Genomic DNA, 13,975 nt, shown 5'->3' on the forward strand with positions numbered 1-13,975 from the left:
ATGCTTAATTGAAATACATTAAAGACCTATATAAATGGGAAGATATTCAATTTTTATCAAAATAATAATGTAAACATGTCAGTTCTCTCCAAATTGTCTAGATTTAGTGGAGGGTTTCTCAGCCTTGATACTACTGATATTTTGAAACAGATCATTCTTTGTTGTGGGGGCTGTGCATTGCAGGATAGTTAGCATCATCCCTGGCCTGTACCCACTGGATGCTATTAGCAAACATCCCTTCCTGTTGTATTGAATCAAAAGTCTGCAGACATTGCCAAATGTCCCCTGGGGGCCAAATTGTTCCCAGTAGAGAACTGCTGATTCAGTGCAGTTACAATCAAAATCCAAAAAGGCTTTTAAGAGTTGAATTTGATGTACTGATTCCAAAATTTACGTGGAAGAATAAAAAGTTCCAGAATATTCAAAACATTCCTAAAATAGAGTAAGGTGGAGGGCTTGCCTTTCTAAATAACAAGACTAAAATTTTACTGATCATGACAGTGTGGTATGGATGCGGATAGGTGTGTGGACCAATGGAACAAACCATAACCCTAGAAAACAGGCCTGGGCCACTATGGAATCAGTAAATGACAGAAGTGGCATTTTTGAATAGTGGAGAAAAAATGAACTACTCAATAAATAATACTGGGATAATTTTTTATCCATATTGTAAAAATGAAATGAGGTCTCTACCTGGATGAATTAAGGATTTACAGGTAAAAAGGCAAAACTTTCAAATGTTTAGAAGAAAATTTAGAATATATTTTTTACATTGAAATAGGGAAGTATTTCATAAACAGAAAAAGTGCACATTATTTTTTGAAAGTGTTTATGAATTTGACATTTGTGGTAGGCAGAGTTCTGAGGATAAGCCCCATGACCCTTGCCTGTATACAGTCCTCTTCCCTTTGAGCATGGGTGGAACCTGTGAATATGATGAATCACCACCCTCATGATTGTTATATTCTATGGCAAAAAAGGTATTATGCTGGTAGGCCCTATCTAATCAGACGAGTCCTTTAGAAGCAGAGTTGGCCGGGCGCGGTGGCCCACGTCTGTAATCCCAGCACTTTGGGGGGCCAAGGTGGGCAGATCATGAGGTCAGGGGATCGAGACCATCCTGGCCTACATGGTGAAAGCCCGTCTCTACTAAAAATACAAAAATTAGCTGGGCATGGTGGTACACACCTGTAGTCCCAGCTACTCAGGAGGCTGAGGCAGGAGACTCACTTGAACCCAGGAGGCGGAGGTTGCAGTGAGCCAAGATTGTGCCACTGCACTCCAGCCTGGTGACAGAGACTCCGTATCAAAAAAAAAAAAAATTAATTAATTAAAATAAAATCAGAGAGTTTTCTCTAGCTGGTGGCCAAAGAGGGAGTCAGAAAGATTCCAAGTGTGAGAAGGATTTGAAGCACTATTGTTGGCTTGAAGATGGAGTAATAAGGAATGCAAGTGGCCTCGAAGGTGAGAGTGGCCCCTGGTTGCCAGCCAGCAAGGAAATGGGGACTTTAGTCCCACAGTTGCAAGGAGCGGAATTCTGCCAACAGCCGGATTGAGCTTGGAAGTGGATTCTTCCCCAGGGTTTCCAGATGACAATCCAGCTTGGCCAACACCTTGACTCTTGACTTTAGCTTTGTGAAACCCAGAAACAGAGAACCCAGTTAACCTGCCTGTACTTCTGACTACAGAACTGTGAGATAATAAATGGTGGTGGTTTTAGGCCACTAAGTTTGTGGTAATTTGTTATAGCATCATTAGAACAAATGATCTTATAGCATCATTAGAAAACTAATAAAACTATATTATCTTTTATTTTCTGTGCTTTTGGGGTCATATACAAAAATTCTTTGCCCAGACCAATATCAAGAAGTTTTTCCCCATTGGGTGTGGTAGTTCATGCCTTTACAAGTGGCTCATGCCTCTCAGCACTTTGGGAGATCAAGGCGGAAGGATTTCTTGAGCCCAGGAATTTGAGACCAGTCTGAGCAACACAGCAAGACCCTGTTTCTTAAGAAAAAAAAAATTAGCTGGGCATGGTGGCATGTGCCTGCAGTCCCAGCTATTCAGGAGGCAGAAATGGGAAGATTGCTTGAGCCCGAGAGGTAGAGGCTGCAGTGACCTGTGATCACACCACTGCCCTCCAATCTGGGTGACATACCAAGACCCTGTCTCAAAAAGAAGATTTTCTCTGTTTTCTTCTAGTAGTTTTACAGACTCAGGTCTGGCATTTTAAGTCTTTTATCCATGTTTAGTTCATTTTTGTATGTATGGTGGATATCCAGTGTTCCCAGCACCACTTACCAAAGAAACTGTCCTTTCCCCACTGTGTGTTCTTGGTACCTTTGTTGATCAGTTGGCCATAAATGCATGGATTTATTTCTGGACTCTCTGTTCTGTTCTACTGGAACAGAATGTATGTCTGGTTTTGTGTCAGAACCACCCTATTTTGATTACTATAGTTTTGTAGTAGATTTTGAGGGAAAAAAACACCATGTAAAAGTGAAAAAAAAAAAGCCACAAAATGGGAAAATTTTCCAACACATATAACTGACAAAGGATTAGTATCCAGAATATATAAAAAATTCCTGCCAATCAATGAGAAAGGAGTAGCTCAACAGAAAAAGAGGAAGCAAATATGAAAATCATTTCTAGAAAAACAGGAAACATGTAAGGCCAATAAACATTTTTTTAAATGCTTAACTTTGTATTATGTAGTGACAGGAAACAATTATGAATTTTATGAAAGATATAATTTATAATAACTTAAAAAATGAATCCTATATTGTGAGGAATTTTCCTTCTGTTTCTTGAGCTACATTTTCTTCTGCATTTGGGATCCTTCTTTTATGCATGCCATCTTCCTTTTTTCTCTTTCATGCTTCTCCATCCCTCCTTCTCTGCTCATTTTTCTACTGGAATGTTTTGTTTAATTGCCAGGCCATGTCTTCACATCTTGCTGATGCTTAGGCAGCTCTCACTAGGCACTGTCTCTTGAAGATTAGGTAGAGTATAATGGTTAAGGGCTCAGGTCCTGGAGCCACACTGTCTGCACTTGAATCCTGACTGGTTGTATGGCCTTGGACTGGCTACTTAAGCCCTTGTGCTGTAGTTTCACCTTCTGTAAAATGGGGTTGACATAGGCCCTGTGATGGAGTTGTTATAAGAAGTAAATGGGCTAATACAGAGTCAGCACAATAAACTTTGGCTGTTGTTTGTTCAGAAACACTTAGTGATTTCTTGACTCTTCCCACCATATCTGAGATCAGTTTGTTTTCTCCACCAGACTGCAGTCTGTGGGCTATTATTTTATCCATTTTTCTGTAGCAGATCTCAGCTGAGGCCATGTACGGTCTTCTTTAGAATACCTGAACTCTGCTCTGTTTTTGAGTCTCTTATACAAGGTCCTGATCGTTCTACCTAGTTGAGGTATGTATCCTATTCCTGTGGGGGAGAGATACCTTCAAGCTTTAGATCATTCACCCAATTCAGTGTCAAACTGTGGCTTTCATGTCCATTGAAGTGTAAGCGTCTTTATTTACTCTGTTACACCCATTTTTTTCTCTAGCTGTTTTCACCTCTCCTCAGTCATAAGTGGGAAGAAAGCATTCTCCATTCAGTTCCCTTTTTTCCAGACATGTGGATATTGATGAGAACTCTAAGGTTGTTATCATCTTACCAGTATTGCTTTTGGGGGAGAAGGGATGTCCTAGATCTTGTTTCTTTTCTTGGCCACCAGTTATTTTTATTCTTTTTCTTTTAGAAGTTTTAGTTATATCTGTTTCTATGTTAGATTGCTATTGACTTTTAAAAAAATCTCGTTGAGTATTGGGTGATGGGAATTCTGTGTTGCAGTTTCACTTTGCTGTCTTAACCCAGGAGTCAGCCACTGAATATGAAAACTTGCTTTCGTAGTGACTGTTTATTTTTCCTCGTCCCTGGAGCTGAGCATCTAACTTGGTTTATGAAGTTTCCTGTTTCTCATTATTCTTAAGTGAGAACTACTGGCAGTGTCTCAAATTTTATATGCTATTGTTAGCAAAATACTGAAATAAAATTGTCTCAACTCCATTTTTAAGATCTCCAGCAGTAAAAGTTGGTTTTCACTTTTCTTATCTACCTATTTCAAATTTAATTTTAAAAATCTACTTAAACATCTGTTTTCTTATTCTTCTCTTTTCACCTTAAAAAATGCCTTTCCCCTAGTAATCTCAAAATTCATCTACCAAGAAAGAAGTACAGTAATTGTACATCTTTAATCTCAAAATTCATCTACCAAGAAAGATGTACAGTAATTTTACACTCCATCTCCTGTGTTTTGAAGCACTTCTCAGGTAAATAGAAGCAGAACAATAAAGCAGAAACATAGAGGTTGTGTCTGTAGTGGATACTGTGGTGTGTCTCCCAGATCCTTGCTTCAAGATCAAGGCACTCTTGAGCTGCGGGAGGGGTGTTGGCTTTGGGCTCTCAAATGAATCCTCCTCTGGGAATTCCCAACAGCTGAAGAGAGCCTCTTTGTTCAAGATCATGCCCCCTAGCTAAGGGGTCCTACGTCAAGGCAGGACAACTGTGAAGAGCCATTCCAGCCTCAAAGCTCCTATAAGGATCACCTGAGTCCTTTACTGCAACTGTGCTACAGTTATTGCAACTGCGCTTGCTTGACTCGAGCCTGCCAGTCTGACTCCCTCCTCATTGGTGGTTTCTAAGAGCGCTCCCTAATGGCTCTCCCACATACAAATCCGAGTCTGAGAGTCTGTTTCCTAGGGAACCCAACCTACAATGGCTTTTCCTCTAGATTTAAAATATAGGACAGTAATAATATGTGTACATAAATAGATAATGAGAATAGAGAATAAAGCAAATGGGGCAAAATGTTAACAATAGGTGAATCTCGATGAAGACCATATGGGCGTTCTTTGTACTATTCTTGTTACTTTTCTGTAAGCTTAAAATTATTACAAAATGAAAGTTAAAAAAAATATGACAAATACCAACTAATTTAAGATGCTTAAGTTTAACTATGTGCCAAAACAACGAAATTGGAGTCAAGGTTCCAAATTCACAATTCTGTAAAAGTTAGATATAAACTTAAGCACCATGAGACTTGACTTTTAGATCTTACTAGTTCTTCCTTAGCCCACTGAATATTTTCTATGATGCAATATATTTGTTACTAAAAATTAATTTTGTTAAGCAAATTACTTAATTTACTTACATTACACCTAAAAAGACATGGTTATTAGATGCTAAATAATAAATGGAACAATTTGGAAATCCGTTCAACTTATGGAGCATTGCATTTCCAAAATGTGCTGGTGCATTGCTAATGCCTGATAATTTGAACGTCAGTTTGGTATCTCATCTAAGAAATATCACAGGGTTCACAAGTTCTGCTTTGTGGTATTATCTGAGTGGTGCAGGCTCAGTGGGATGCACAGCTTCTTTCTAGATAGTTTCCACAAAGTACTTACAACCTTGGTATCGAAGCACTCATCTTTGAATGACTCAGTGGCTTCATTTCCTGCAGCATCATTACTTTTTCCTCTGAGGTTTCTCATTCACATACTAGTCTTCGTTGGCTTGTGACTTCACAGTGTCAATTGATAAGTAGCTTACAAGACTAAAGGGATCTCATTTCCACTAAGGAACTATAAGGAACTAAATGTATGTTCTGTCCTACTTGCTTGTGAAAATCCAGAAATAAATGTTGTGTAATTACCAAATCTAATTAAGCATACCTCACTTCCAGTGTTAGGCTATGTGATACTGAAAGAAAAATTTAATGAGTTTCCATAGACCCACTATATTCTAATTGCTTTCTTTCTTGCCTCATAAGATAAGATAGGTTTACAACATTTAGGCTATTCTAGGCCAAAATGCGTCTCCAACATGCAAGATATTTTTTCTTTCACAATTCTTGCTATTCTTCAGTTTCTCTCACAATTTACTTCAAAATTGACCTTCTGAAATTTTTACTAATCTACTTCTGTGATGTCTAAAACATAAGACCATATGATTTCAAAGATAATTTAGTTGCTGAATGCTGAGGGAGTGATAATGTAGTTGATTAAATCCAGTGAAAGTAGATAGATGATCTAAGCCCCAAGTCACTACTCTTTGCCAATATTAGTTACAAAATCTTGAAGCCCCAAATAAGCTCATTTTAATTATTCACTTTTATGTGAAGTTAAAACAAAATGAAAAGTTACAACCATAAATGAAAAATTCTTATTTCTTCACTATCTCTGGCATCTACCATACTTTTTCCCTTTGCCCACATAGTTCCTTCTGCTTGGAGTAATTTCTCTTTGCCTCTATACTTATTGGAATCCTAGCCATTCTTCAAAGCCTTGTTCAAATTTTACTTCCCCTCTTTGTGGCTGTTTCTGATTACTCTGGTGCACATTGCTGTTTTCCTCCTTAGAGTATCTGTTCCTAAAATTAATTAATTCAAGAATGTTTAGCATATAATTGTGTTCTGTTTCCTGTAAGTCTGTATGTTAGACTTATATACCTAGTCAGCTATAAACTTCTAGAAGGTAAAGAATGTACCTTGTATTACTGCTTTTCAGTATTTTTTTTTTGCATAACCCCTAAAATGATTTTGAAATGCTATGTACCTCCTCACACATTTTTAAGTTGATATATGAAGTTTTATAAGTATAAATAACTGCAAAGGATATAATTCTGGCACATTGTAAATATTGACATTAAGGACAAAAGAAAAGAAAAAACAAGCAAACTGTTAAGTTACAGTCATCTTTCAAATGTATCTGAAGGAATCTAAATACCATTGTGATTGATACCTGTAGCCATTCATTTGAAAAAAAAAATACATGAAGTCCTTAACTGTTAGAAATTTTACATTATTCCCTTTTCTCTTTGAAGTCATATGTTTATTCCACATTTCTTGCAGAATTTTATCCTAATATAAAATATTTTTATGCTTGGAAATCTTCTCTACATCAAATAGATATAAAATTGAAATTATTTTTCTAAATTTTCTCTGACCAAAGGTTTTAATAGTTCTTCTAGATTGACTTATTACAATTATTGTTAGTATGCAATCAAAACCACATAAATGCATTATAAATTTGTATATTTGTTAAATATAATTTTATTAGAAATACATGCTTTTGTGAGATACTTGGAACTGCTCGTTTACCCACATAGGAATATGACTGATTGCTAGCTACAAGCAGGGCTCAGCAGAAATCCTGCCTTTGTTTTACTTATATTTGTATAAATATAAATGCTGAGAAAACCTGTTCACCTAAATCGTAGATGGGACAAGAAGGTGCTTTATTATAATAGTGTCAATCAATTCTATGAATTCCTTCCAAGTTATATGCTGAAAATTATAAAGTGATTTATTATAAAAATATATTTTTATCTCGTTGACTGTTAACTCGATGAAGTCTTTCTTCAGTGTTGCTGAAAGCAAATAATTAGAAACACCCTACTTAGAAAAAGATTTGTTAAACAGTCATAAGGAGTAATTTACTTTCTCAGTTTCTGGGAATAATACCACAAAAATTCATACTAAAATTTATTAAATAACTATTAATTAAACCTGCTATACTTTAACCGAATATACTCAGAAAGTGTGAGAAAAATTAAAATATTAATTGCAATATACCTGTCAATACAATTTTTTGAGAAAATGATTTTATTGCATTATATATTCTAAATATACTTTCATCGACTTTACAGAACCTCAGATTTGATTCATTCAATTTTTGGAAAATATTTACCATATAATCTAGTTGGCAAAGCCAGCTCTCATTGTTAAGACAACTAGCCAAATCAGATTTAAAGTTTCTTTCAGAAAATGTTTTACTGTATTGAAAGAAATATATAAATAGATGTTTTCCTGGTTGTCTTCACACTCCTGAATCCTTTCCTAAGATGGATGGCAAAGGCACACAGCCTCGTCAGGAGTTTGTTGCATTGGTGACATATGGCAGCCCTGCCTCTCATGCTTGCCTGGCTTTGCTCTCAGGGGACCCTTCCTTAGGAATAATGCATTATTTGATAATAGGTGAGAAATGAAAAACACAAAGACATTAAACAAAACTTGTCATCTGCCCTGCTGCCTCGTACTGTACCATATCAGAATATCAAACATGCTGGTGTGGACCAAAATACCTTGTTACTTATGCCATGCTTTCCCATTAAAAGAAATGTGTGGACAGGACAGACCATTAGTTTTTTCTGCTTTGATTAAAGGAGGCTGCCTCTGTGTTAGTATTTTTAACTATTGTTTGGTGCCTTAGAGGTTTTAATGCTTGGGAAGATGTATCATAATAAGATGGGTGAGGATATGCCTTTCTTTTGTAAAGTGGGAGAAAATTGATTATTGGAGGGAAAGGGGAAAGAACTAGCCCAATAGCTCTGCCTAGTTGCATTCTCAGGCAGATCAGTTTTTGGAAAGAACATAGGTGGAAGTTGTGGATCTGGAAATTGCTTCCTTTAAAACTATCCATGCCCACCTAGCCCTTGGGAAATCTTTACATATCCCCAGCAGTGTGTATATACCAATTTGAAAGTAGTTTTCTTATACTTCTTATTGTGCCCAATGATATGCTGAGATACAGTTGGTACTAATACTTTCAGATTAGACTTTTTACAGTTGGTACTAATATATAGTAGTTAACATAGGAAGGGAAAGATTAGGACTGTAAAAATATTGTTTAGCAAAAAGATATAAACAGAAATATCAGTTTATTTTCACTGGTTGTAATAGTACATTCTCAAATTGCTATGAAGGACTACCTGAGACTGGGTAATTGATAAAGAAAAGAGGTTTAATTGGTTTATGGTTCTGCAGGCTGTACAGGAAGCATGGCTGGGGAAGCCTCAGGAAACTTACAATCATGGTGGAAGGCAAAGGGGAAGCAAGAATGTCCTACATGGCTGGAGCAGGAGGAAGAGAGCGAAGCGGGAGGTGCTGTGCACTTTTAAACAACCAGCTGTCATGAGAACTCACTATCACAAGAACAAGGGGGAAATCCGCCCCATGATCCAGTCACCTCTCACCAAGCCCCTCCTCCAACATTGGGGATTACCATTTGACATGAGACTTGGGTGGGGACACAAATCCAAACCATATCACAGGTGTATTCTTTTATGTTCAAATCAAAATTTGAAAATTGTGCTGAGTTCTTTTATCTAATAATCTATACATTTCTGATTAGTTTCTCTTAGAACACATCAAATTCACACTGCAGTCATAAAGTTCTTTAAAATATTAATTAAAATCATTATAGTTCTCATTCCTGCTTTGCTAAAATTTTATTTGAATACTTTTCACTTTTTCAGACTCTATTTTCTATACTATATTACACCTTATTTTTTAGAAAAGATGACTAAGTAATGTTATAATAGAGTTGTTGATGTAGGAAAGGGCTAGAATTTAAATTATGTTTCTAAATTTTCTGACCAAAGATTTTAATATTTATTCTAGATTGACTTATTATAATTATTGTTAGTATGCAGTCAATCAAAACGACATAAGTGCCTTATAAATTTGTATGGATATTTGTCAAATATAAAGAAAATAATTTTATTTTCTTAAAAATTTAAATTGTATTTTTAAAATCAGTCTGAACTTCTCACTTACTACAAAGAGGCATACTAAAGTGACTAACACTCATAGGTTACCATTGGCAGATGGTTTATATTTAGCAGGAAAAAAAGGTATCTTCAGAAGTGATTAACTTACAAATTGTGAACTAATATAAAAACATAACTGTGTTTTGCCGAAGTAAAATCTTAGCTTCATATTGTTGACAGAAAATGTGTGCAAGGCAGAATTGAAACAAGAGCATTGCCAAGATCTTCATTTGCCTACAGAAACTATGTTGTCCCAGGAAACACTTCCACTCAAGATTCATGGTTGGAAATCAACAGAGGTAAGTCTATAGTTTCCTATAGCTGCTGTAAGAAATCCCTGCAAATTTTGTGCCTTAAAACAAACAAATGTATTATCTTCTGTAGGTTAGAAGCCTGACCCAGAGCTCAATGGGATAAAATCAAGGTGTCTGTAGGGCTGTGTTCTTTCTGGAGGCCCTAGTGGACGATTTGTTTTTATGTTTTGGTTTTTTTTTTTAATTTGTCTTTTGCAGCCTCATGTGTTCCAAAAGAAATTGTGCTTGTCTTTTAACTTCGCTTTTGGTGGCTTTTGTTCTTCAGGGCTTTAAATATTAATAAGGTCAAATTATCAAAGTTTTCTTTTATGTTCTGTGCTTTTAAAAAAAATCTTGAGAAATTCTTCCTTACCCTAATGTAATAAAATCTCTTATTTTTTCTTCTAAGTGTTGAGGTTCTTATGTCCTCTAGAATTTTTCTGTATAGTAGAAGATAGAGTCTTTCTTTGTACCCTTGTGGGTAGGCAATATTTAATTTATTGAACAGTCTTTTTCTACCCATTAAAAAGAATTCTTACTGTGAAATAATTGCATACTCACAGGAAGTTGCAAAAATAGTACAGAGTCCCATATGCCCTTCTCTCAGCTTGCGCCACTGTTGGCATGTTGTATGGTTGCAGTGCAACATCAAAACCAGGAAACGGATATTGGTATATTAGTACCAACTGGACTACACACCTTACTCAGTGTTCAACTCTTCAGTTCACTGTTCAGATTTTTAAACTTGCATTTGTGTTTTTTTGTGTGTGGTTCCATGTAATTTTACCCCATGTATAGATACGTGTAAACAGAACCACAATGAAGATATAGAACTGTTCCATCATCACAAAAGAAGTGCCTCATGCTACACACCCCACTCCCAACCCATCCTTTGGCAATAACTAGTATTTTCTCCATCTCCGCAGTGTTTGTCATGTCTAGAACAGTGTATAAATGGAATGAGACAGTATGCAGCCTTTTGAGATGGAATTTTTTCACTCAGTGTAATGCTCCTGGGGGCCAACAGGTTGTCGCATGAATCAGTAACGCATCCCTTTTTGTTGCTAAGTATGTTCCAGTGTCAGGATATACCAGATTTTGTTCAACCATTCATTCATTGAAGAATATTCGGATGTTTCCTTTTTTAGCTATGATGAATAAAGTTGCTGTGAATATTTGTGTACATATTTTTGTGTGAAGTTTTCATATCTCGGGGATAAATGTCAGAGAGTTGTAGGGTGGTATGGTAAGTGCGTGCCAAGTTTTGTAAAAAACAGTCAAACTATTTTCCAGAGTGGCTATACCATTTTATATTCCCATGAGCAATGTATGAGATCCAGTAGCTCTGCATCATAACCAACTTTTGGTATTACTGCTATTTTAATTTTAACTCTTCTAATAGGTCTGTAATGATATTTCATTGTGATTTTAATTTGCATTTTCCAAATGGCTAATGATGTTGAATATCTTTTCATGTGCTTATTTGTGGCATTATAACTTATCTTTGACTTTATTCAGATGTTCACATCTTTTATCCATTTTCTAATTGAATTGGTTTTCTTTTTACCATTGAGTTTTGAGTTCTTTATATATTCTGGATATAAGTTCTTTGTCAGATATGTGATCTGCATATATTTTCTCTCCGTTTGTGGCTTGTATTTTCTTTGTAACAATATCTTTCACAGAGCAAAATTTTAAAATTTCAATGAAGTCAAATTTATCAGTTTTTTTTTTTAATCATGCTTTTGGTGTCATATCTAAGAACTCTGCCTAAACAAAGTCACATAGGTTTTCTCCTAAAAGGGTCATGTTTTACATTTAGGTCTGTGATCTATTTTGAATTAATTTTTGTGTAAGGTGTGAAGTATATAGATCAAGGGCTTTTAATTTTTTTTTTTTTTTTTTTTTTGCCCAAGTGTATGCAGTTGTTTCAACATTATTTGTTGAAAAGACTGAAATTTTACTACAGTATGCTTAAGTGTGGTTTTCTTTTCTTTCCTCTTTCTCACCCATGGGACTTTTCAGTTGGAGGACTTTTCATCTCTATTTAGTCCTGTGAAAGTTTTCTCAGTTTTTCTTCAAACATTTTCTACGGTTGATTTTCACTTTTTTTATATCTTTCTTGGACTCTTATTATCTGGATATTAGTAATTCTCTTTCTATCTTTATATCTCTTCACTTTTCTTTATAGTTTCTATTCGTTTTCTCATTTTTCTGTGAGTTCCTCAATTTGATCTTCCAGCTTAGTAATTTATTCTCAGCTGTATCCATTCAGTTTTAAATCTCATCTATATTCTCTATTTCAACTATTCTATTTTTATACGTAATATTCAGTATTTCTGTTTCTTCTTTATATTATGTCTTTCTGTTTCATATTACTTATATCCTTTTGTATTTATCTTGGTATGTTTAGTAAACTTATTTTAAATTCTTGGTCTATGTTTTCTAATATCTGGGCTTCTGATGAAATCTGTGATTCAGTTATTTTATTTTTCTTTTGAAATAGTTATGCTCCTCCAATGACTGGTTATCTTTAGATGCAATGGCTGCTTCGTTTTAAGATTGCTAAAGGCTAGAGCTTAGTTTATCTGCTCCCTATCAGCTTAAGTGGGTGGTGAGGGAAATGGACGCTAGAGTGAAGAGCATTTCTTCCCTTTCGCTGATCTGAGCTGATCTGACCTGAGCTGATCATTCCTCATCCTAAGGATCAACGCCTCAAGTTAGGTCTTAATTCTTAATACCCCAAGAGGAAGTAGTCTTTAGAGGTGATACTTCTTAAATTACAAACCACATGCCCACCTGAGGGACAGGAAGAGGAAGGGTGAAGACGCATCTTCCCAAGCCTACCCCAGTCCCCACCAAATTTTCTCAGCTCCTTGCCCACTCGGCTTCTGCACAGACTGGAAGGTACTCCTGAGTACAGCTGCCTGAGTCACAGTAGCTGTGGAGGCCGGTTGCAGGGCAGTGAATGGAGTGTCATTATGATACTTTCTTCCTATGTTATCTTGTCACTGCAGACTCCCTTCCTACCATCCCAGGATAAAGCCAGCACCAACACCCCTACTCACTCTCACACAAATGTACCAGTTCAAAAGAGCTCTGTGTCTCCCCAGGGGCTTTCAGTTTCTTCTCATTTTGATGTCATTCCTTTATAGTACCTCCTGGGTTGATCTTGAGAGAGGGAGCCACCAGAACCAGAAACAGGACTTGCTGTTCTTTCTGCAGTGTTCTGCGACCTTCTCAGACTAAATATCTACTTAACTTATCTACTTAAATATCTACTTAATTCCTGTTTGCTCTTTCACATGACAACTCACATCTTTAATCTTAGCATACAGCTCTTCAAACATTACTTTTCCTCTATTTCCTTGAAAACTGTTTCTGCTTAATTTCCATTAAATATACATTGGATTACTCTGTCATTTTTAATGTCTTTCAACTGCTTTTTAAAACATTTTTTGTCTCATATCTCCATATGGCATAGTAGTTAATTAGATCATCTTTCAATTCATTTATTCTCCTTTCATAGGTGCCCACTTAGAATTTTTCTGTCCAGTGAGGTATTTATTTATTTATTTATTTATTTATTTATTTATTTATTTTAGAGACAGGGTCTCACCCTGTTGCCCATGCTGGAATGCAGTAGAATGATCATAGCTCACTGTAACCTCAAACTCCTGGGTGCAAGTGATCTTCCCACCTCAGCCTCCCAAGTAGCTGGGAGTTCGTCACTATGCCTGGCTAATTTTTTAAATATTTTGTAGAGACGAGGTCTTACTATATTGCCCAGACTAGTCTTGAACTCCTGGCCTCAAGCGATCTCCTGCCTTGGCCTCCCAAAGCAATGGGATTACAGGCATGAGCCACCACACTCTGCCAGGTTTTTATTTCAGTAACTCTATTTTTTATTTAGAGAACCTCTCATTGCTTCTTAATTATATCCATTTGTACTTATTTCATATCTGCCTGTTTTTATTTCTTGATTTATTCCGTAAATTAAATGTCCTTTTCATTATCTTTTAAGACTACGTGTACTCAGTTTTAAATACTTTCTATTTATTTTGTTTGGT

At 36.0% G+C, this 13,975-nt stretch overlaps 1 protein-coding gene across 1 annotated transcript in view; it reads left to right on the forward strand.

The window, feature by feature from the left end:
* ENTHD1 (ENTH domain containing 1) overlaps nucleotides 1–13,975 on the forward strand; it is a 148,635-nt gene that overhangs the window by 43,384 nt on the left and 91,276 nt on the right. The window contains exon 4 of the mRNA XM_005567206.4: nucleotides 9,793–9,911. Coding sequence (XP_005567263.1) covers nucleotides 9,793–9,911 — 119 coding nt within the window. The remainder of the gene's footprint in view (nucleotides 1–9,792; nucleotides 9,912–13,975) is intronic.

The sequence above is a fragment of the Macaca fascicularis genome, chromosome 10, assembly GCF_037993035.2.
Source record: "Macaca fascicularis isolate 582-1 chromosome 10, T2T-MFA8v1.1".
Taxonomy (NCBI): domain Eukaryota; kingdom Metazoa; phylum Chordata; class Mammalia; order Primates; family Cercopithecidae; genus Macaca; species Macaca fascicularis.